The sequence below is a fragment of the Cupressus sempervirens genome, chromosome 6 (assembly GCF_028749045.1).
Source record: "Cupressus sempervirens isolate cs-2001-9-10 chromosome 6, ASM2874904v1, whole genome shotgun sequence".
In the NCBI taxonomy this organism is placed as follows: Eukaryota; Viridiplantae; Streptophyta; class Pinopsida; order Cupressales; family Cupressaceae; genus Cupressus; species Cupressus sempervirens.
The window spans coordinates 65,059,830-65,085,989 of NC_143123.1; the positions used below are offsets into that span (position 1 = coordinate 65,059,830).

General features: G+C 34.7%; 1 protein-coding gene across 2 annotated transcripts in view; it reads right to left on the reverse strand.

Annotated features, from left to right (window-relative positions):
• LOC149551146 (putative cytosolic oligopeptidase A) overlaps positions 1-25,816 on the reverse strand; it is a 251,797-nt gene extending 225,981 nt beyond the window's left edge. For both annotated transcript variants that reach the window (XR_016352686.1, XM_089786726.1), the window contains exons 1-2: positions 25,374-25,816; positions 10,479-10,646 (exon numbers count right to left, since the gene is read on the reverse strand). Coding sequence is in view for 1 of the 2 variants with exons in the window: in XM_089786726.1 (XP_089642852.1) it covers positions 10,479-10,646; positions 25,374-25,709 (504 nt within the window). In the remaining variant the exon portion in view is untranslated. The remainder of the gene's footprint in view (positions 1-10,478; positions 10,647-25,373) is intronic.
• Positions 25,817-26,160: the final 344 nt, after the last annotated feature.

The window sequence follows — 26,160 nt, forward strand, 5'->3', positions numbered from 1 at the left end:
CTGAAAAATGCAGTTACAACAAGAAGTATCTCTGGGCTTCGATTCACATATTTGAATGCGTATCAGAATGTGCAGATCGAGCAAGTGAAAATGATTATGAGTTATAAATGTTTGATAGGATATACGCGCTAGCAATCAAATTACATACTTGAATGCTTATCAGAATGTGGATATCGAGCAAACAAAAAATGACTAAGTTATAAAAGTTTTATAGATTAGATGGGTTTTTTATTTTTAAATGGATGTAAAAACTCAAAGAACAAACTGGGAACAGGGAACAACAAGATGAGAAAGAAAAAAGAAAGAATCAATCGAAGGGGAGGAAATCAGGGGACAATGTCAGAGAAGAAGTACCGGAAGAAATCAGAATAGAAGAAACCCAGAACCAGGAAATAATTAATAAAGAGAATCCAAGCAAAGAAAGAGAAATATCATTAAAACGAGGTACAGCAGGAAACAATCAGGATCATACTATTGATCAAAATATAGTGACAGAAACAAGTACTAAAGACAGCACAAGAATAGAAGAGATAAGAGAAAATCATAAATGTGGCAGCTCAATCCCATCAGCTTCTTCAACTCAGTGGAGCAAATAACAATTCGGAAAAAAGAAAAGAGAAAGAGTTATAAATTATGGGAGACACCAGCGAATGGGAAAGATATCTTTGGAGAAGAAAAACTCAAAGAACAAATTGGTACAGAGGAATATTTAATCCCCTTGGAAGTAGAAGCATTCATAGAAGCACAAGAATTGGAGAATAAATTCACATATGAGGAGAAAAGAATAGAAGCAGAGCAACAGTGGGCATAGCCAGAAGTGGCAAGACTTTGCGGTTCTAGACGACATATATAAGTCGAAGGGAATAGAGAAGGTCAATGAAATAGAGAAACAAAGAAATAATGGAGAAGATAAGAAATTAGAAGATCAGATATTTAAAGAGTTAATAGACGAGGGTGAAGACAAGAAGAAGAAAAAAATTCAAACAATAACCCGTACTTGATGGACAACCTGGGAATCTCTATAAATCAAGAGGGCTTTAGAACTCCGAAATGTGGCAAACAGAAAATGAAGAGGAAGGAAATCACTAAAAGAACTAAGAGAGGTAGATGGACAAGCAAAGGAGCAGAAAAAGATATTTGAAGTCCTAAATGCAAGGAAGGGGAAGAGCCTTCCCAGTGATCAATGAGGCTAACATGGAATGCTAAGGGTTTGAATGCCCCTAGCAAGCAATAGTTGTTAAAACGCAATCTAAGTTTATTCGAATCAAATATAATATTGATAGAAGAAACTAAATTAAATAAAGGAGACAAATTAGGAAAGAGATTAGGCAGATAGAAAACAGAAATTAGAGAATCAAATGGGGTTTCAGGAGGAGTGGGACTCATTTGGAACATGCGGATGATAGACATCAAAACCATAGAAACCAATAAGAATTGGATGGGGAGTAGAGTATTGAGCTACAGACATAATCTCCAACTAATAGTAATTAATGTATATGGACCTAACAAACGGCAAAAAAAAAAAACAACTATGGGATGAAATCAGCATATTTATGGAAAAATACTCCAATGAAAGTCGTTGGAGGGGATTTTAATGTCATTCTAGACATTGATGAAAAATACGAAAGAACACAAGTTATTACTCAAGCAACTATAGATTTCAGGAACTGGGTTGGGAATAATAAGCTATTAGAAATCCCAACCAGCAGCGGAATATTTACTTGGAACAACAGAAGGAAAGACTTCAATTACATAGCAGAGAAACTGGACAGATTTTTCTTTAAAGGAGATTTAGCAAAGCTGGATTTAACAGTTGCAGCAAACATCCAACCTATAGCAAGTTCTGATCATTATCCGGTTAGAATAAAATTCATTGAACTTTAAAATCCAAATAGGAATCCTTTCAAGTGTGAAAAAATGTGGTTTCTAAATAAAACCTTCATGGAGCAATGGTGGTAAGAAGGTAATTTTACAAGATAAAAAATGTATTGCTTTGTTTCAAAACTAAAAATGATCAAAGAAAAAATATTAAAATGGAACAAAACTCACTTCAACAACATTTTCAACAGGAAGAAATATTAGCAAAAGAAGAGATATTTTGGAGGCAGAAATCAAGGGAAAAATGGCTTGCGAAGGAGATAGAAATACTAAAAAATTTCATAATAGCACTATTCATAACAAAACTATTAACACAATAACTAAAATCAAAGATAGGGAAGGAAATATGGAAGATAACCCCTCAAAAATAGCGGAAATATTCACAACTTATTATGAAAACTTAACAATTTTGATTCCTCTAACCGAACTGCTCATGAAGAGGTGCTAAGGGTTATCCCCAAAGTAGTAACAGAAGCTGACAATGCAGTACTTAACAAACCCTTCACCAAAGAAGAAATTAAGTTAGCCCTCTTTAATCTTAACCCAGATAAATCGTTGGGGCCGAATGGATTTCAAACCTTCTTCTTTCAAAAATGTTGGGAGATTCTAGGAGAAGAACTATGGAGGGCAATTGAGGCATCTAGAAATGGAGGATCAATACTAACTAAAATCAATCACACTTGCTTTAATTCCCAAAAAATCAGAATTAGATTCCCCATGCAACTCTAGACATATTGCGCTTTGCAATACTATCTATAAAATCTATTCAAAAGCATTAGCAAATCAAACTAAAGCTATTCTCCCAAGAATTCTTCGAAGAACAAACTGATTTCGTGCCTGGAAGATCCATCATGGATGGGACATCAATAATTCAGGAAACCATTCATTCAACAGTCAACAAGAAGGAAGCATGCATGTTTATGAAACTAGATATCAAAAAAGCATATAACATAGTTGACTGGAGATTCCTATGTAAATCACTAGAAGCTTTTGATTTTTCTCGACAATGGATATTCAATTGCATATCAACACCCAAAATTTCTATTTTAATGAATGGAACCCTCGAAGGATACTTTAATATCTCAAGGGGTATCCGGCAAGGTGATCCAATTTCACCCTTCTTATTCATAATCATGGCTGAAGCCTTTGGGAGATCAATAAAAAAAGCTCAAGAAGTAGGAAAAAATAGAGGAATTACGGTGGCAAATAACATCCCTAATATAACTCGCCAACAATTTGCAGATGACACTATTCTCCCCGGTGTCAGCACTAAGGAAGAAACACAAACCTTCAAACGAATCATTCTAAACTATACAACAGCCTCTGCACAGAAAGTAATTGCAAACCAATCGGAAATTTTCTTCCTGAACACATCAAGAAAAATGGAAGAGTATATATGTAACCAGATGGAATATAAGAAAGGTAACGTTCCCTGCAAATACCTTGGGATTCATTTAGAAAAAGGTGCTAGGAAGAACAAAGGATGGGACAACATCATAGAGAGAATTGACAAACAAATAGAGACATCGAAAGGAAATGGTTAACAAAAGCAAGCAAAGCAACTAAAATTAAATCTATTCTTTCAGCAATCCCTACTTATCAACTGTCCTACCTTCCTTTACTTAAGAAGGTAAACAAAAAAATTGGAAGGAAAACTCAGAAATTTCTTTTGGAGCGAAACAAAAGAAAAAAAGAAACTAGCATTAATAAAATGAGAAAAGATGTCGTGTGAAGGACCAAGGGGGATTAGGTGTAAGAACTTTAGTTGGCAAAATGAGGCATTGGGAGCAAAACTAGTATGGAGAATGTATCAAGAAAGGGAGAACAAATGGGCTAAAATTTTGTACAATAAATACTTAAATACAAATGACCCAACATCTTTATTTAGAACTAGGAATCCACCAGTAGGGCTAGAAACATGGAATTTCATGGTAAGATGTCGATCAATGATAAGCAAATATGTCACTTGGAATCTTGGTAGAGGAGATGAAGCTCTCTTCTGGGAAGATTCTTGAGATGGACAACCCCCTCTGACTAATACTAACATTCCTGATAATGTCAAGAATGTGCTTATCAATTTATGGGGTTTGAAGGTTTCAAACTACAAATACATCAAAAAGGTAAATGGCAAAGATATTTGGGGCATTGAAAACCTTGGAGAATGTAGACATATCTCCTATCAATAAACAAAATTTTGAAAATATCCTAAGGATCAGCAGGTGAATCATAAAAAAAGGGAAGACAAACTTATATGGGAAGCCTCCAAAGATGGATCATACAAAGTCAAACTAGGATATAATCTAATAATTAACTCATAGAGATGGGAAAAAATCAACCATCCTCTGAAGTTATGTTGGGATGCAGCATGTTTACCCAAGGCAAACATCTTCTTATGGGCTATGATTCCAAAAATAATCTTAATAGCGAACATATTCACTAAAATGGGATTTGAAGGTCTATCAGAATGTTGCCTCTATAAAGAAAACTCTGAGACAATGGAGCATCTCCTTTATAATTGCCCATTCGCTCAAGAATGTTGGAACTGGCTCCATCTTAAACTCAATTGGACATCTCCTCTTCCTAAGGATCTATCTAATCACTTATTAAACAGGCCTACTAAGAACAAATCTAGTATATATGATAAACGATAGAATATATCCCCAAACATACTAATGTGGGAAATATGGAAAGAGAGAAACAAGCACATCTTCAGTAATACAGAACTAAGTAGGGACTCTCTTTTAAACAAAGTTGAAGCTAGTAATGTTGAAGTTATGAACAGCTATTTAAGGAAATCTGTCAAAATTGAAGGGACGTTCTCAAAATGGGATGGGAGTATGAAAAGAATTGGGCTTATCTAATTAACCCCCCACAAATATATGAGAAAAAGGACCAAAAAGAAAGGAAAGAATGTAAATGGGAAGCACCACCAATAGGATGGATGAAACTTAACTTCAACGGAGCATCAAGAGGTGACCCAAGAATAGCAGGAATAGGATGTATAATTAGGTCAGAAACTGGAGAGTGGATTATCAAAAAAGCCAAACCTCTGGGTATCTCTTTAAATAATATAGAAAAATTAGAAGCCCTTAGGCAAGGACTACAATTAAGTTTAAAAAACAAGATAAAAAGAATAACTATAGAGGGCAACTCCCAAATTATTATTAATGCTATTCAAAAACGTCAAACTCCGAACTAGGTGATGAACTCTAAACTTGAATATGTTCTCAGCTTAATTGATCAATTCGAAGAAACTAGATTTCAGCATATATATCAAGAAGGCAACACTGAGGCAAATAAGTTTGCAAATAAAGGAGCTAAAGATGAGGATTTTATCCTCCAATCTTCATTATAAAATCTTGGATCTTCATTGGGTGGCCTTATCCTTATGTCATTTTGGTACCCTTCTCTTTTTCGTTTTAGCTCCACTATCGCTTATAATTATTTAGTGCATTATCATTATAAGAAGCTCGCAAACTTTGAGTACCAAAATATTAATTAGCCATCGACGTGGTAATCATGTGGTGTTAAAGCTATCTAGCTCCTCAGGTCATGATTATTTTTAGAGTGGTATGTTTAGCCCCTTCCCTTTATCTTTGATTCTAGATCTTTATGTAGCTCTGGTGTCTATATATTGGGGTCCCTTCGGCTCTGTTGTGGCAACGTCTTTGTTTCAACTTTTGCTTTCCTTTTCAGTCTCGATGGAGTCATCTATCTCACTATTTCATTCGTTAGAGGTTAGAACAATGGCCTTTAGGAAGTCTATTAAGCTTGAGAGATGGAATAGGATCCTTTACCTTATTGACGATCTGTTTAGGTTTGTGGTTAGCCGGGCAATAGGAGAAAAGGCTTTCAACTATGATTTCACTTGGCGCACCAATGGCTCTATAATTAGCTCCTTCATAGGTTGTCTTGCTAGGGAAAACATAGGCAGTAGGGAGATGATTTGGCTTTGTTATAATATTTTCAACCCAACTTGGTTAGAAGGTTTGGAGAATGCAGTGCTCAGCATTTACCAGAAGCTTAAAATTCCACTTCCAGAAGTTTATATGGCTCATCCCCCGAGCAGTCTCAGGCTGGCCATTGTGGCTAGGAGACCTTCTCTGTATATTTGGGATAACATCCAGTTCGTCTCACCTTGACCAAAAATGGAGGCTAGTATCAACTTTCTACTACGCTGGAGGGGAATCATAGAAGACCAGGATAAGGAGTGGTTAGTACATTTCCTTCAAGTATTTGAGGTGTACATCGAGCAAGGAGTGTCTTTCCATGATCTCGGCAATCTAGAGTTAATTTTGCCCAATATGTTAAAATCCAGCAAAGAGCAACTGGCATTTGTGTTTCCTCCAGGATCTAAGGCAAACGATTTGGATAAAGCTACAGATATCATTATGGTTTGCTAGAAGAAAGTGGAGGAGAATTAGCCCTTATCTTCTGAAGGAGGCTTTTTGTTCTTTGTATTCAACTGGGTGCCCTCTTAATGCTCCAGGGTTTTCATCTATCACCTTCTATGATGTTTTTGGTAGCCTTCGGCTTGTCTTTTTGGTTCGTCCTTAGTATTTTCATTGGATTCCTAATTAGTGGTTTATCTCTCATACATACAAATATCTATGTACATATAGTATCATATATAAGACATCCTTTTGTTTTTGGCATTTGTTCGACTCTTCGTCCTTATGTGGTTTTGATTCATTGGCACAGTTTGTATTCTGGATTTCTACAGTTATCTGTTGTATTCAACTTTTATTCTACTACATTTTAAGTTTTGGAAGATAACATTATATAGCTCAGTCCTTTGTAATCACATCTCTTTATGGATTTTAGTACTATCTAGCCATTCCCTCTTATGGTAGATAGATGATCATAGCATCAAAGAACTCAAGGTTCTTTGGATTGTTGGACTAGGGAATCTAATTTTTTGTTCTTTCGGTCCTCTATTTTTAGTTGAGGTTTGGTTTTCAGAATCTTATGTTTAATCAGTGGTGGTTGTAGTCGGTAAATAATTGTAAACGAGTCGACGGGTAGGTTAGTATGCATTATTTGTTATGTAGCTGACTTGTGCCCGACGGGTTCCTTTGGGAACCTTCCGAAAGGCCCTTCAATGAGTATATATACCCCCCTTCGAGAAGCATTGTAGTTATCTACAAAAGCATAATGTAATGTTTTCGCATATGCGAATAAAGGAAAAAGTTATGTTGTTCTCATCTATTGTCTATATGCATTGATTTCTTTACCCAGTACGGTAAACATTTGGCGACTAAATGCCGAATCAGTTGAACAAGAATAAGAATAAGCTGAAGGAAAAGGACGAAATACACGCAGCGTAGGAAAATTTAATTTTGGCACAGCAGGCTGAATGCAGACAAAGGTTTCAGCAAATTACGGACGGACACAGAAGCACTGAAAAATTGTTGGAAGAGACTCGACAGTGGCTCGATTTGGTGGAAGAAGCAAGGAAGGAGTTTTTGAACCTGCATATGCCGAGAGAAGAGAATCTAGACGGAAGAGGGTTGACTCACACGGCTCGGAGTGCCGAGGGAGCATGAGCGTGGAGTGAACTCTTCGTCCGAGATATACTTCCGCAACAAACAGCTTTGGTTGACAAAAACCCTTCTTCACCAAATAGCGCAGGTGTACAGAACAGCGCGGGTGTGCAGAACAGCACGGGTATTCAAAATAGCGCGGGTGTGCAAAACAACGCGGGAGAGCAAAACAAAGCAGGTACACAACAAAACCCACAACATCCAGTAATAATGGCAGGACCAAAAGAAAAGTTGTCTAAATTTGATGGTGAAGGAACTGCTGATCCGATTCGACATTATAAAACATGTGAAACGATCTGGAGGGTGAATGGCATAACAGATACAAACAAATGGATTCGACAGTTTTCGGCCACCCTATGGGGTATTGCGATTGATTGGTTTACTGATACAGATCCACAAAAGTTAAACAGTTGGGATAACATTAAGGAGTTTATCACAGAATTTCAAATATTGTGCAACGATAATGAGATTGTAGCGGAGATATTCAATACTAAGTAGGGGAAGAATGAAACAATCTGATTCTTCGCCAGGAAGTTGAAGGACTTGATCAATAAGATGGAGGATAAGCCGGCTAACGGGTTACAAAAAAGATGGTTCATTGAAGGCCTTCAACCGAAGCTGCGAAAGAAGATGAAAATCGTGCCGCCATCGACATACACTGAAGCATACAACCGAGCAATGAACCTAGAAAGTGAACAAAAGACCAAAAAGAAAAAGAAGAATAGTTCATGACAACACGACATCAAGAGAAGAAAGCACTGACGATGAAGACAACAGCAAGAAGGTCCGCGCTGGAGCTTCAGATGGAAGCGGAGGCCGAGTTGAAGGTTCGGAAGGAGCAGGTCTACAAGCTTCGAGCTGAGTTGAGCGATTTGAGAGCACAAACCCGTCCCTTTGCCTAGTATCTCGATTCTGGTTCGAGGTCAAATTTTGTTGTATTGTCATCCGGAGACGATTGTTCTTTTGGGGGGGATGATGTAGTCGGTAAATAATTGTAAATGAGCCGACGGGTAGGTTAGTATGCATTATTTGTTATGTAGCCGACTTGTGCCCGACGGGTTCCTTCGAGAACCTTCTGAAAGGCCCTTCGGTGAGTATATATAACCCCCCTTCGGGAAGTAGTGTAATTATCTAAAAAAGCATAATGTAATGTTTTGGCATATGCGAATAAAGGAAGAAGATCTACCGTTCTCATCTATTGTCTATACGCATTGATTTCTTTACCCATTACGGTAAACAATGGTATTTCTTCCTGCTCAAGACATGGGTAGGTAGATTTTTGTATTTCATTTCTAGGGTATCTGTCTCTTAGATTGGTTAGGTTGATTCCATATGATCTTCATATCTTTTGATCTTCCACTTGCGTCCTTGGACTGGTTAGACGTGAGATTGTTGGTCAGCAAAAGTAAGATAAGTAGAACTGAATTAAGTTTAAAATCAAATTATAATATGGCCTTTTATATAGAATTGAATTCTATATAAATACTAACAACACTAAGTAGAATTACAAACAACAATAAAAACAAATTAAAATAAGTATAATTTCAAATTTCAATAAGGTTTAAGTAGATCTGAACTCAATATAAATACAAATTGCAATCTTAACATTAAGTAGAACTGAATTCAATTTATTTTACAAATTTCAATAAGGTTTTTAAATCACATCCATTAGGAGTTTCGTTTAAGTATATATAATCCTTGTAAGGAACCTATTTCTAGTATAACTTAGAAAAAGTTAGTTCTAAACATTTAAGCTAATCAATCACCTCTTCTTGTTTCTGTTGTTTTTTAGTTAAATCAGTATTTACTAGTAGATTATTAGTCTTGTGGTAATATGGATTCCAAATTTTATTTAAAGTCAGCACTAACTTTCAAAACAAGTTTGTAGTGGATGTGATTGCCAATCAGAGCTTCAATTAAATTGATCCTGACCAAAACACTAAGAACAAGAAGTTGAGTGGATGATCCTGGCTCTGATCAAAGAATTAATAAATGCAAAGGAAGATTGGCTTCCTAGTAATAAATGTATCAAAATCCTAAGAATAAATATAGATAAAGTAGTACTCAGGAATGCCCCTTTTATATTTGTATTTTGTATAGGACTAAGGTCTCGAGCAAGACTGGAGGTTTTCTTCTCCGTTCTTTACTACCAATGCATGTTTGAATGGAGATACTGAACATTTGTAATTGTTCCAAATTTATTTATATAATCCAAAGGCTTTGGCTGTTTATCGATCAAAAAAAATAGATCATGTGTGAACTGCTTGTTAAAATTTTTATTTATCATAACCTATTGCTAATTACTTCTCAAATATAATATAGTATGCCAACTGTTTGACACAAAACTCTGAACATTAAACATTGGGAAGAAAGAGAAAGATGCATAGATTATAGCAATCAGGCATGGACATTCCACTTGTTTTCTTCTCTCTTTTGGGAAGGAGTTTCCTCCCACTTGGTTTACTCATTTTCTCCATTTGCGTGATTATTTCTTGTAATCAATCAATTCAAATCTGCAGGTTTTGCCATACTATTATGCTATTAATTATTTGACCTTCATTGTAGAAATTTGAGCCTGTTTGATGCATTTTCATAATTACTTTTAGCATCAGAAGTTATATCACCAAGTTACTTAATGAAAGCCGACAGTAAGGATCTCAGTGGTGCTTGACATGCACAACATTGCTTGAAATTTCTTGTAAACTAATTGACCCGCCAATAGCTAAGTTTGTCAAAGCTCAATGATCATTCACTTTCATAAATTTCTCAAATTGGAAAAAGGTTTAGTGTCTAAAATTCATATTTTGAATGTGAGTTTGCTCTCTGTCACATCTCCATACAAATCAAAAAAGTTTATAAAATACAATGAAACTTCTAGAGATCCTCTATCACATTGTGACATTAGAAATAGAAACATAAAAAGCACATTCAGATGTCAACCATAAATTTAAGCTTCCAGATAATAACTACTAGAATACATTTTCAGATGAATCTGAATTGCATGTCTCATTCTAAAATTTCACTTGCAAAGCACACTAAACAAAATTCAACTAATACCTGCACTTCCTCAACAGCTGAACGAAGTTCCTCAGAATCTTTGACAGCTTTAAGATGAGTAACAACTCCCCATACAACAGAAATGCGATCCACAATTTTTTCAAAAGGCTCAACTAACTTTGGCCAAGCTGGCTCTACTGAGCTTTCCAGTTCAGCTAAGTCATTTTCCTGCATGAAAACCATCATAGGACAATCAAGTTATACAACCAAGCAAATCATTAGTGACTAACATTCAAAACAATTAAATATAGATACAACTTCACAAGCAATGAACATATGACAAAAACTCACCAAGATGCAGAGAATGCATCACATTAAACATATTAAAATAGACGAGTTAATATTCTTTGTAATCTAACATTAGTATTTCTTAAAATGAGTTCCCAGGAAGGATTTAAAAATCAAGAAACAACATCAGAACAGGCAATTCATGGCTCGTATCCATTATTCTGCAATGGCAGTTGCAGGAATCAATGTAGCATCACAATTCATGTGGAGGAGGAAAATACAAACCTTCTGTTTGAACATTACAAAAATGTTACCCTTATAGACAATAACAGAAGCTGCTACATGATTAACACATTTGTCATTGCAAGAGTTGCAATTACATACCACAAGATGCAGAAACTACTTCAAAGGGAATTCTTTGGACTAGCAAACATAAGTTTGCTCTAAATCGAAAGCAGAAAACTAAAATTCATACAGATTGTCAGTACTCTCAAACCTGTTTCTAGCAAATTCAAAGAAGTTGTGAATTACTAAGCTTGGAGTTGGTGGGAGGATGACCCAACCAATGAGAGATGATCGGGTCTCTCCAGCACTCTAGGCTCTGCAGAACATAGTAGGATATCCTTATCAATGCAAACAAGAAAAATGCAATATGTTTATCAATTATCATAGAGAAAAGCAGATTAGATAATCATGCAAATCTGACAGTCTTACCAGATTCACAAGTTATTTGGACATTTCCTAATCCCTTCATGCTCAGGCATCAACAATTTAAATTATGTAACAATCGTTTTTTCATTCTTTGAGTATGAGTGATTGGGAGGTTTCCTACAAACTTACTGGTGCCTATTTAAGAATATAAGAAGTCACCAAGCAATTGCCACCATTCTGCTTTAACAAAAATGTTTCCGGTGGTTTGGAACATTGTTACATTCCAAATTTTGCCCTAATTTTTTTTTTATTATTTGAACATAACTGTTAACGAATTATTTCTTATCATGATCATGTGAAGTGAGTTAGTTATTTATATACATTGTACCAACTGTTAACGAATTATTTCTTTTTATGATCATGTGAAGTGAGTTAATTAATTATATATGTCATAACAACTGTCAATGAATTATTTCATTTCAAGATCATGTGAAATGAGTTAGTTATCTATAGACGTTGATGAAATGACCAGTAACCTATAACTATTATTAGATGATTAGCAGTTGTTTGATTTGAATTAAAGATCAATATATTTTGTTTTGAATTACTATGGAATTAATGTTTTAGCGAGAATGTTTCGCTTGGGTGATTACAGGAGAAGACTGAATAAATATTTCAGTTGATATAATTCAGTCAAGAAAGTTAGTCATTACTTTATCTTCAGCTGAATATGTTATCAGTTGGAAATGGTTAAATTGTTAGCAATGTATATAAATTTATTTATTCCTTTTGTTCTTGTTATATCAGCTGAACATGAAATATAGTTAGATTAGAAACAGTTACTTTTATCATAGTTATATTCGGTTAGTAGAAGTCATTGTCATGTGAAATGGAATCAGTTACTTATTAAATCAGATTATTAAGAGTTTTAAATTGGTTATGAAAATTTGTTTCTTACAAACATGCACCATAATCTTAGAGTGACACTTTATTGCCTCACGATAACTTAAATGCGCAAATGTGATTGACTAGGAGATTATATTTATTAACACCTTACCAAACTACAATCATATAAAAAATAGAGGCAAACCTTCCTTGAGTGTATACTGCTCTTAAAGAATAAACAATACAAAAAAGGAGACAACTACGCAATCAATTTGCATAAACTTATTAAGCAACAAGAAATAAGCATCACAATAGAATAGACAAACAACATTGAAACAATGGTATTTCTTTAAAATCAGTGCAGTATACAGTACAGCAGTTTTTTTCCCTTGCTACTCCAATCTTCTTCTAAATCATACAATGAAAAGTTAAATACAGAAAAAGATCACCAAGATATTTGATATTACCAAAATGAGTTGAAGTCTCCCTAAATAAGAATTACAAAGGTCTACCTGTAAACAATAAGATCGACAACTAATGAAGCAAAGGATAAGAAGATAACTAAAAGAATAAAAAATATTCCTAATGACTTAATCGACCATTATAAATGAAATATTACAATATTACTCTAGCCTACTAATGATCGATCTACAAAGTACACCAAGTTTATCCTGAATTTTTACAACTTCTTCAGGACTAAAATACTCAATAAGGAGTCTGTGATTTTGTCCTCAATTGGGAAGTTCCAAAATAGTACACCATTTACCAATTCATGTTCTGCAAGTTATTGTATGACATAAAAATGAAGCTCCATATTTTTGGTATGCTCACCAACCTTTGGCACCCCTTGATTGCCACAAGATAAGGTCTAAGGCCCTGCTTGAGACATTTTCATGTCTAAAAGCATCCTTGGAAGGCATACTACCTCACATGCTGCTTCTTGCTACCCCCAATACTTTGCTTTTGTCAAGGATAGAGCTATAGCTGCTTGCTTCTTGTTGGTCCATGTAACTACACCCATGCCAAGAGTGAAAAAAAAAATATTTAACTGTCATTAACAAAATCTGTGTCCAACCTGAATATATGAAATTAGAATGTTGTGGAAATGGGATAATAGCCTCGAAACATAAACTAGGGACTCCAGTCACTATTTCCAAATCAATTTTATTGAGCAATAATCAAGTAAACCCAACTTCAATCCTTTAATAGAGTTGTGTGTTAAAGTTGATTGTTCCCTTTTCAGAATTGATTGGATATAATGGAATTGAAGATATAAGAAAAAGGTAAAATGCTAGGAAATAACAAACAGACAAAAACATAAGAGAGCTAAAAATAGAAATACATATCTGAAAATGAGATAGAAAAGGAAAATGCCAATGAATTCTGAGCTTAAAATGTTGGTTAAGTCTGCTAAATGTCCTAAACCTTGAGGTGCTTCTGTCGAAGAAAAGTGTACATCTCAGACAATAGTGTTATATAGATTACTTTCTTAGAAATCGGAAGAGATTGCCATGAGTAAAAGACTAAAATGTCTCAGATCTAATAATGCTTCATAACAACTCCTACTTTAGATCACTGGGCTACAACAAAGCACATCCTACACTATGTCAAGAGCCCTCCTTTTGGTATCCTCTAAAGACAAACCAAAGATCCCAAGCTCATCAATTATACAAAATCAAATTAGGGAGGCTATGTTGATGACAATAAGTCCACTTTTGAGTATCTTCAGCTTGGGCACAAGTGCTGCCACTTGGACCAATAAGAAGTAGCAAGTCATATCTCTTGCCTCAATAGAAGTTGAATATCGAGGAACACTCAATACAAGTTGTGTGGCAATTTGGCATCCTAGGGTGCTTTCCTAGTCCATATGTCTCAGGCATGCCCTTCACCCCCAACAATCAAGGGGTCCTCAAACTTGCAAAAATCCCAAGCATATTGAAGTTGGATTCATTCCCAAATTTAGGGGGCAGCTTGGTGTAATTAATAGGCTTAGCATTAAGGGAGTATATTATAATAATATCTCGAATGTTAGATTATTTCTATATTTAATGGTCACACTTCTAGTTATTGTAAATATCTTTTATAATAGATTCTTTCTATTATGTGTACGTTTCTTTTTATAAACATCTCTCTTGTAACTCTATAAGAACATTTTGTTCTTAGTTAATAGATCATTCATAAGTTGTAACCCATGTGCAATATGTACTAACATGAAATGCAACAATGCTTACTTTGGACATATCTTCCAAAAGTCAAATATTAGAATGATTTCATTTGGCACCTTAAGGTAGCATGTCGAAATAAAGACTCACACTTGATAATTTTCAAACATTATGAAATATGCCTTTTAATTTATAACCCATCTCACTCATATAACACATGCTAGCTAATTCCCAAAAATAACAATGGCACAATGGATATCGCACACTTCAACCAATAGAAACACATGGCCCAATAATATCATAGTATTTAACAACATGCATTGACAACTAATCCACTATGTCTAGTAACACTTCATCTTTTATTCCCATCATGCATTGCATGCATGAAAGTGACATCCACATTCCAACCTACAATTGGAACAGCTATGTGATGCAATAAAAACTTGTAATTTGTTTACCTTCGTATACAATAACACCCAATTTGAAACCATGTTAGCATTTTCTTAAATGAAATAAACTCATTAGACATCTTAAAGTGTAGGTGGAGTAATCTAAACCACAACGTGAAGGAGTTGGAAAACACAATGATATCTCACCAATTGTCACAAGTCGACAAAAGTTCAGTAATTAATTCATGAGGCACTAGTACACATGTCACCACTAATGGACCAATCATAGTGTTAAATCGGTATGGGGACTACATAACGTTGTATAACTAGCAGGTACAACTCCTAACTCAAAAACACATGGCATGATATTGGTAGCTCACAATTTTAGGACAAGACATCATATGAAAGCTGCCATATTAAGGACCATCATAATGCAATAAGAAATGAACTATTAGAATATATAGTCCACTGATATAACTAAGACGGAGGGGTGAATCAGTTATACAACTATTATACCAATCATTAATTTTAAACAATCTTAACCATATGAGTAATGTTAATTGAAACCACAACAAAATACTCATACACAATTAACACCAGATATGTTAACTAGGGAAACCCTTGGTCAGAGGGAAAACCCCAGTGGGAATGGTACCCACAAGAGGATGTACTAATATAAATATTCCTTGTTAGAGGATAGACCCTGTTAGGAGTCTGTTACAACATTCAGTACATATGAGTCCTTGTTAGGAGACTTTGAATCCCTATTAGGAGATTCTAACCCTGTTAGGAACTGTGCCAACCCTGTTAGGAGTTGTGGAAGACAGCTGGACCCACTGCCCAAACAACTTCAAGGTTAAAATCAAAGAACCCATTGTCCAAATGATCTTTGTATTATTCCTTGTAGAATAATAGAATTGAAATGTACTTCCTTCCTCTGTCTTTGTCCTGTCAACCAGACTTCAGCTCCTTCAGATCTTGTAACCAAATCTCATACTGCACATACAATGATCCCTTGGATCGCTTACACGCATTCAGTAAGCATTCTGCTCCTTGCTCTGCACACTAATCCTCTGCATCCCACTTGGTCCTCTAATCCAAGTTCTCATAACAAATAAGGAAAACATCTTTCCTTTATACTGTATCTTCATAATAATTCCTTGAGTCGACCTTGAGGCCTTCCCAATTAATTAATTCACAATTGCAATAGCACTTGTCGGCTCACAGTCTATACAAAACTTCACACATGTAAAACCACATCTTGTGTACATGCTTGCGTCACCACACGACTGTCCTCAATCACTGTGTAACTGTGCATCTCTTTATTACATCTCAGATAAAAGATAGCGATAGATCATCAAAACACTATTTTCCAATACTTTGTTTCTGCACTGCTTCCAGTAAATCAAGTGTAATTTTCGTACACCATTGACTCGAACTTAGTCCTCTTAACTACGTCATCAAGACAACCTCAAGAACATGTCTTTCATTGCGCATCATCCAAACCTTCCTCAACTTCTACGCATCATAAGATAATTGACTGCTATTCTTCCAATCTTTATAGAATTACTGCTATGTTGACATCAATGACAAATACAGTCGTGAATGCAACATATCAAGACTTTCCAATGCCTAGGATATTCCCCCAATGTAGTATCATCAGCATTCATGCTAACAATCTCCCCCTTTGGCATTGATGGCAACATAGATGAAAAAATCTAAGTTCCAAGAATACCAAATTGTTCTCTGCAGCTACTATTGCTGTTATCTTCTCAAATCCTCTTCAACAATCTGAAATCTTCTAGCTACTGGCATGAGTTGTTCATGGTGAACAACTTACAACACTTTTTTGGCTCCATATCTTCCTCATAAAGATATCCTTTAGCACACTAACATATTCTTCTACACACTGACATATTCTTCTGCGCACTAACATGAATCTTTCTAAATCTCCCTTAAGAGATAACACTCCCCCATTAACATCTCAACAGGTGCTTCTCTCACATTTTCTCTCCCCATTGCCTAGGAGATGTTTTTCATGTACATATTCTCTCCCCCATTGACATCAATGTCGAAGGTGTCAATACAAGTACAAAATATCAATTGTTAAATACCAATTGTTATAATATACTTCTTCCAACTCTTTCAAACAGCTCAAATATCCAAAGACACTATTCAATACAAAATACCAAATGCCAAGAGTCCTCAATGACTCAGTATATACCAGATACTCCCCCATACAGGAAGCATCAGTATTTAGTCCAGTCTAACCATAGTGCTTTGTACCACTGGATTGATGTGCTCCTTGCATCATCTACTCCAAAGTAGGCAGTGGCATAACCCCTAGCATACCTCTTAGGTACTCAAAAGTATCCATAGGCAAAGGCTTCGTAAAGATATCTACAATTTGATCTTTAGTACTTACATACTCGAACCTTATCTCCTTCTCTACTGCCTTCTCTCTCAAAACATGATACTTAATAGATATGTGTTTTGTCTTAGAATGCAATGTTGGATTCTTAGACATACTTAAAAAGATGCTTGAGAATCCCCAAATTGACGCAATGGCTAGAGATATACAAAATTTGATTTGCATTCAGAATGTTATCAATATCTAGGTAAACTATATGCTCAAAATAAATTTTGGTATCTAGATATGTATTATAATATTAAACCTATGTGATTACTCTTTCCAAAGTAAGTGCTACTTTATCACTAGAATGAAACACTTCACCATTTAATCAATGCCTGTTGGCAAGAAAAATGAGGCATAGAATGGATTTTTTACCTCGTTAACCAATTGAATATTATTAGTCATTGCAATAAATCAATTACAATGTGGAAGCAGTTGTAGACCTCCAAACCCAATTCAAAAAGCTAGAAAGACCATTAGAGTTTTATCTTAGAGATGTCTAGCATCTCAAAAATTATAGTCCGACAGTCATGCAATAATGAGCAGAACAACACCTTTCTCTCAGTGTCAAGAATCATCAATGTTGTTTAGAAAAAATGACATGCAGAAGTTCTTGCTTATCAAAAATCAGATTACCTTGGATCTAAGGGGTTTTGAGCAAGCTACATATCATATGTCATGCTTTTAGCATTGGATTCATTAAACCGTATGGAAATGGCCATTAGAAAATTACGAGCTCTCATAAAAAGTAGGCTTTTACACATAGCCACTAGGCTTTTTCTCAATGTACACGGTTTGCATTTTTTAGTATGAGCCTTGGCTTCAAGAATAAGTCAGAATTGTTATAAAAATATGAATGACCAGATTCAACCCATTTGAGAATATCTATAATCCACATGCATTGGTAAAACTTTCTCAATGTCAACTAAATGTTTGGGAGATTTTTGTCCAAAAATGAATAACTGCATCCTCTGTGGCCTTTTTGTTGTTTTCGAACATCAAAAAGCAACACAACACTCTTGGGCATGTTGAAACTAGAGCCGAGAAATCCATGAAGATAACCACCAATAAGAAAGAAAGAAAACTAAAACAAAGAACACCAGAAATATCCTAGGAAAACCCTTCTAGAATAATGGGAAAAATCGCAGCCACTCAAAAAAAATATTATTTTATTGATAATAGAATTCACATGTACAATATATTTTTCTTGATACAAATATATAACAATAGGAGAGATTCTTCACAACAGAACTGAAGGTCTCTTAAGATTCCCATAACTCCTATAATTAATTATAACTCATCAAATATTCATGCCTCAATCCATGTGAATGACACATGTCATTTACATTTAATATTACAAATTAAACTTGAAGTTTCCTTTTTGAGTTGAAGGTGACAATAACAGTAATAACGTCCAGATTTTGAGAGATAAAGATCTCTATCGCAGCTACAATCTTTAACACCCCCTCTTAGCAAGAGAGATCTTTAACTGAACAGTGACACAAAAATGCAACCAAAAATGTCAAAGATAAATTTTGATCATACAAATTCAAAACATAATTCATGAAACCACTCAACATGAAAACTCTCTAAGAAACATAACCAATTTTCATCACAAATTCTCTTAATGTGATATGGTCATGGAATCTCTCAACATGATAGATTTGTAAGACTCATAGCTAAGCCTTTAATCACGAACTCTCTCAATGTGGATTGTCATGGAATCTCTCAACATGACATCCAACTCTCATCACGAAATCTCTCAACGTGATGACATCATGGACTCTCTCAGCATGATGTTCACTGTCGCATAGTGAAAGAGTTATCATAGCTGATCTTACAATCTCATTTGTTCACACAAGAATAGAATTAGGCATAACAAAATAAGACTTAGTTTCATTTAAGTCTCAAATTGTACAAATACCACAATAATTATGTAACATCCACATTTCCATAGGTTTTAACTAACAACTAACATATCATGTTATATCAGTTACGTTCATGTGAATGAGATTAACGGTTACAATCCATTAAATGAAAATTTCATAACTAATGAAAATTTCATAACTAACAATTGAAAACACCATCAATGAATTTACCAAGGAATTTAAAATCTACATTCCATAGAATTCAAAACCAAAAACCGTCTAGGGATGCTTCTACAAAACCTAGGTTAGTCCATTAAATACCTCTTAAGGAACAAATAGTTGTACTACTTTATCGTAATGGCAAATACCACTATATCATTTAGGGCGTCAAATACCTCTGTTTCATTCTTTTTCTTCCTATTGCTAATTGTGGCAATAACATAAGATTAGAAGATATGTTCATAATCATTATTCTTATAAATGAAAAATTGAAATAACAATCCTATAGATATATTCCATATTTAGTTGAAGGTCAACTAATCTAACTGGTTACCAATTACACTGACGAGAAAGGTTGCTTTCATCAAAGGAAATAACTGAATTCAATGATATAAATTAATCCATCATATCTTTTACTTGTATAAGTATCATAAAAGTAAAAATACTTGTTACCAATAAATGTTTGAATGCTCATCTTTATTTGATGCACGTCCTGACATCTTGTGGAGAGGGGAAACTTTGTCAGGGGCTTAACCTCCCAACCACAGACCTTAAAATTATCCCCACACTTTCTCTAACTAGAAAGGCCCTCCCTACTCGGAATAGACATGGAACACTTTGTCAGCCACTAAGCACTCTAGTACTTAATCACACCACTCGACTTGACAACAGAGAATGAATTGGACATGCATGAGCTATTAAATATTTCTTTTAAATGTAATAAATTTATGATTCACTTCTGATTCAAATTTCATGTTCTTGCAGATTCTCTCTCACCTCTTCACCCTTTTTCTTGGCTATTCAGCCGAGTGAGTCCTAGATTTGTCTTCTTGAATCACCGATATCATTTGCCAAGTGTACATTTCGTCCTCTAGAAGAAAATAAATAAATATGGAAAAGAACTTTAAGGTTATAAATCAAAAGGATATTTTATAAGCATATTTATTTACTTGCACATAAATATATTTATTAAGATGGCATCATGTTAAATGTTTATCCAAGGTTGTACCTTTATACATGTTTCATCTGGGAGATTATTTTATCTTCTTGTATATGTATTTAAATATACATATTAAATAGATAAAATCTTGTATAAATAATACCATGGTGTCACCTTTATTTTTATATCTATGTGCACCTACATAATATGTTTTATAATGAAGTGATGGAAATGTCAACCATAATCCAATAAAGGTATGTACTTTAATTAAGTTAAGATCATTAATGTTTTTTAATGTTTATCTAATAGCTCATGCATGTCTAATGTGTGTATCATGTTATGCAGTCGCTAAGTCCTAAACCATGATGATTCATGATTCATACCCATTTGTTCAATGATGGTGATGCTCCTGTGCCCAATTCTTTTCTGACAATGCTTCCACCCCTTTGACATGCTCCCTACAAAGAAATTCTCCACAGTTAAATCATATTACCATAACAAGTTAATAAACATAAATAATCATAACAGCTAACCGCTTTTTCAATTCCATGAATTCATGATAAATAATCAACTAGCATGTTATCTTCATATGAAATTATAACAACTAACCATCTTACCATTTTGCAGCTTTATAACAAATTTAACTATCAACTAACTTCATGTTAACCTCAACGACTATTTGAACATTTTAAATTGGGTCGAAAATTAGGATGTAACACATTATATGCATATATGAAAATGGAGGGGATTCCATAAGCACTCTCTCTTAATTATGAAGCCTCCCTCTAAAGCTAAAATCTCCCTAAATCTTGATGCATCCTGCAATCAAGAAGGATAAATAAAATCAACTCATCATAAGTAATGCTAAAGGCAAACAACAACAAAAATACTTACCTCCTCAATCCTTGGGATTTCCACATATTTAACCCTTTGAGCAATGCAACACAACTACAGCTCGAGACGACAATGAATGTCCTTGCAAGTTCCAGAGATTAATCATACTATTATGGTCATCACATTCAGGCTTCAACTTGCATTCAGATAACAACAATGAGTGCTTAATGGAATTACCCAAAGAATATCTTCCAAGAAAATGGCTGCTCATATACTCTACTCAAAACAATGTCATTACAATACATACTATAGAATTCAGTAACCTACACACCTTAGACAATCACAACTGAAGAATAATAAATCATGACAACAATAGTGACGAATGATCTTCCTTCATAACAAGCATGCACTACCATAACTGAAGATGCATAAACCTCTCATAGAATCTCTCAGTGATAGACAATTCACAAAGAAGAAACAATCCATGTACAAGAAAACAATAATGAGACATCAATTACAAGATATACCCATACAAGCCCAATCTAATAAGTTTTTTTGAAGAGGAGAATATGCATTAAATATAATTTACCTCTCACATATACAGAATAATATGAGGCAAAGATAGAGACACCTATAGCTGCAATGCTCGGTAATGGAGTACACAGTACGAGTTGCCTGGATTTTGGAGAACACTTTCATAACTTCCGTTCGGAGAGGAAACAATGCATGCTGAAGGATTGAATTGAAATTCTAACGCTAAACTTAGCATCAATCATCTCTACTCCAGATGGATAAGAGTATTACAATTTTGGTTATCCTTTTGTAGTCTGTCACGTACATAGTCTCAAAATAAGACTGTGAATTATAAATTCCTTCTCGTAATACAATAATTAAAACTGATGATCCACAAGCACAATACTTGACTGCTCTGAGTCACAATGACGGGAACAAACACCACTAGAGAAGCTTTAAAAGCACAGGAGATATAAGAAAAAACTTTAAGAAGAAGATCACAGCCAAGCAAAGGGATAACAAGAAGTGAACCAACGATCAGTAGCAAGATATGACACTGAAAGAACTCAAAAATATAGAAGAAAAGCCAACCATGCCAAACAAAAAAAAAAGAAACCATAACACTCTTAGATTATAAGCATCCACTGCCCATGATAGAGTAGGATGAAAATTTTAGTTACAAGGCATCATATATGCACCCGATGACGTGCACAATGTCTGAGCAAAAGAACTTTGAGACACATGAAGATAAACAAAAAATGACTCCAATGATCAATGTTGCAAAATTAAACCATGCAACTTGATATATCCAACCCAATGAATGACAATACAACCAATCCTTAAAATAATATTTTATGGCTTGAGAGTCAACACTTCCACAGTAACACAAAGACCAAGAAAACTGATGACCCTTGACATAGCATCAATACACTATGGTGACACAAGCATTGATAAATAATAAATAACACCCAAAATTAAAAGAGACACCATGAAATAGAAAGATACAACGGTACAGGATTAACAAGTTGGCAAAAGTCTCAAGCCATAAACAAGCTCTGAAGATACTGTAATAAATCAAATCTCAACCTAGACATGAAGCACTATATGTATTTTCCATAACGATATGACACCATAGAAAAATCAGAGAATATAAGCAAAATCATATACTTACAATCTGAACAGAAAAACCTTCTTATAAGCTGATATCTAACCAGGCTCTGATAACATGTTGAAACTAAAGCCCAAAAATCCATGAAGATAACCAGCAATAAGAAAGAGACAAAACTGAAACAAAGAACACTAGAAATATCCTAAGAAAACACTTCTAGAATGAAGGGAAAAAAACCCAGGCACACAACAAAAATATTATTTTATTGATAATAGAATTCAAGTGTACAATATCTTTTTCTTGATACAAATATAAGACAATACAAGAGACTCTTCACAATATAACTGAAGGTCTCTTGAGATTCCCATAACTCCTATAATTAATTACAACTCATTGAATATTCATGCCTCAATGCATGTGAATACGCATGTCATTTACATTTAATATTAAAAATTAAACTTAAGTTTCCTTTTTCAGTTGAAGGTGACAATAACGGTAATAAGGTCCAGATTTTGAGAGATAAAAATCTCTATCACAGCTATAATCTTTAACAAGGCATACTAGCATTTGTGCCCATCATTTACTGTTCAAGTCTTTGATCAAATCCATCAAGCTACAAATGTTTAATTACTCTGACACTTTATACACATATACTGTACCAGAAACACTAGAGACCCATATGGGGAAGACTGTAGACAATAGAAAACTATTGCTGAACTTTATTTGTATATCTATATGCCTCCTATACGTTAGAAAACAATATGCCTACTTAAAACTGCAAAACTTCAAATGAAGCTTTATAAGTAATACAATATAACTTGCACCAAGTTTTCCTTAAGTATTGATATGTAATTGACATAAGTTAAAAGAAGAAACACATTAATAGAATAGTAATTTTCAATTTTTTCGTATAGCCAAAAAAGTGAGTAGTATGAAAGGAAAGAATAATAAGGCTTAAGATGTGTACATAACTGCAGTTTTATCAATAGATAAAATATATGGTCATCTTTGAAGACTTCAATTTTTTTAAATAATGGTATTTCCCCCAAACATGTGTCTGCCATCTCCAAGTGGTTATGGTTTAATATTTGCAATCTAGCAGTAATCTGGTCTCAATGATCTTAGGAGTCCTCTCATCTCAAAACGCCATAACTGATCAAATTGGTATAAACAGAGTCTAAACATCATCTCATCTCAATCAAAGCAAAAGATCCATAAAATTAAACATTACGATAAGCGAAAAAGTCATACATACTACTGTGACCCAAATTGCCTCCTAAAGCGAAAAAGTTGTACATACTACTGTGACCCAAATCGCCTCCCAAATCGATTCATCTCAACTAACATAAAATCATTGCAGAATTGAACGTCAAAATACATAAAGCCGTATGGACAATTTTGGCGAAAAATGAATTATCTCAAATTCTCAATTACTACATAAGGACATAAAAAGATGAGCGTAGATCAATTTAGCCTCGGTGCCACTCAAAATTTATCCTATATCAATGAATAATGTTAATTTTTAAACTGTATAACAAGACAGATGCACCAATAAATAAGTTTTACAGAACAATCTGTGACGAGCAACCTTGAAGTTCATCTCTTCTAACTATGTCATTTTTTATTAAGAAAGCATTAAAAAATCATAAAAAATGTGTGCATATTACTCACAGATGCCCTACTAATCATTTTGCCTGAATGGCATGGAAATTATCTTTTATATCAAAACAAACCTATGATCTCATTGGCATAGGGGAGAGGACCCAGTACTTGAACACCCTAACTTTGTGCTTATCAAAACCCTACGTAAAAATTTCAAATCGCTCCCGATTTTTTCCAACAAGTTACTTAGCGAGTCGTCTACTTATAACTAAGGTTTCAAGTCCACGTCACCCATTATGATGCCACATCAGCATGTTTTTTGCCAAGTTGTCTAAAACAGCCCAAAAAAAAGTGAGACCAATGGTCGTGCATAAAGGGTACCCATAGTTGAACAGCTGATGTGGCATCACATCATTGGTTAATTTTTATAATTTACAGTACATTTAATTCAATTTTGGGTAGTTAGCATCACAAGTATTGGTACAATGTTGTTAAAAAAATTGGACATTAAGTTAATAAGTATAGGTATTAAGTGAACAACTTCTATCACAACTATTGGAACGCGTTCAAGTACTGGGTCCTCTCCCCTAAATGGCATTGAAAAGTAAAACCCAATATCTCCATCAACAGAACAAATCGTCGTAACAATTTCTTATTGACAAGGTGGCTAACTGATGGTTATTCTGCATCAAATCAAAACAACCAGACCACCCAGAAACTGATCTATTCAACCTAAAATGAAATATACAATAATATCATCTCACTAGACTACCATCATTACTCCAATATCGAGAAACTGATATTGAAACTGCCGATAGACATATACACCAAGCTCTAGACTTCAATTTCGCCTAAATGACATTAAATATAATCCATTTCTTATCTCCTTGTAATTTGAAATGCTAATTACGCGGGCACCACCAAATAATAAAACGGTTATCGAATTTTCCCGTTTACTGATATGCCTAAAAAGTTATGCATCGCGGTTTGGCCTAAATGTCATTGACCTCCTCATATCAAAAAAAAATCTCAAATACTTATTAGTTGGGCATTATGAGAACATGAAATGGATATTGATGTTACCAGTTGTTTCAAGAGAGCCCTAATGCCCGGCACTACGTGTTTGCCTTCCACTGCATCAAAGCGAGGAAAAGGACCCTGCTCTAGCAATGGGTTACCAGCCTCTTCCGCCATCCCTGTGACCTGACTGTGATTATCGCGAACGAAAAAAGTTTTGAGCTCTACCTCTACTGAATGTTTCTGACGAGAGAATACAGGTCCAAATATGAATGATTTCTTGTTCCTATACGAATCTAACGTACGATTATAACTTCTATTGGAGCGGACGAGAGGCGTGCATGAAACTGGAACGGGTTTAATTGAGCGAGACAGTCGAAGACATGATAAAATAACCGTCATTTTATACGGGAACTTATCCTGCGTAACGAACACCAAGGGGAATAACGGGTCTCTAGGGGCTTTCGCCAATGGATACGGGCAACTTATATGCACCCGTTGGTAGTGATAATAGTCGAAGTTCACTTCAGGGTTTTATAGGTTTTATGGTGAAAGTGTCGTATGATTTTGAATTCTACTTTATCTCTTCATTGGATTGTTTTTTAAGGCAAAGTGGTTTAGGTTGCATATATTAGTAAGGAGAGTGGAATTTAAGGCTTATGTAGAGGTCGACCCAATTCATCGTGGGTGGGCTCTCTAGAAGTTTTTTTCAAGGGGAGATATTTTCTATGTATTTTGATTGGAAAAGTAATAGTTGTGTTCTATAATTAGTTGTTATTTTTAGAATGTATTTATATGAGATACAAATATTTTTATAGATTGTACATTTCATAAAATAAAGTATTATTTAGTT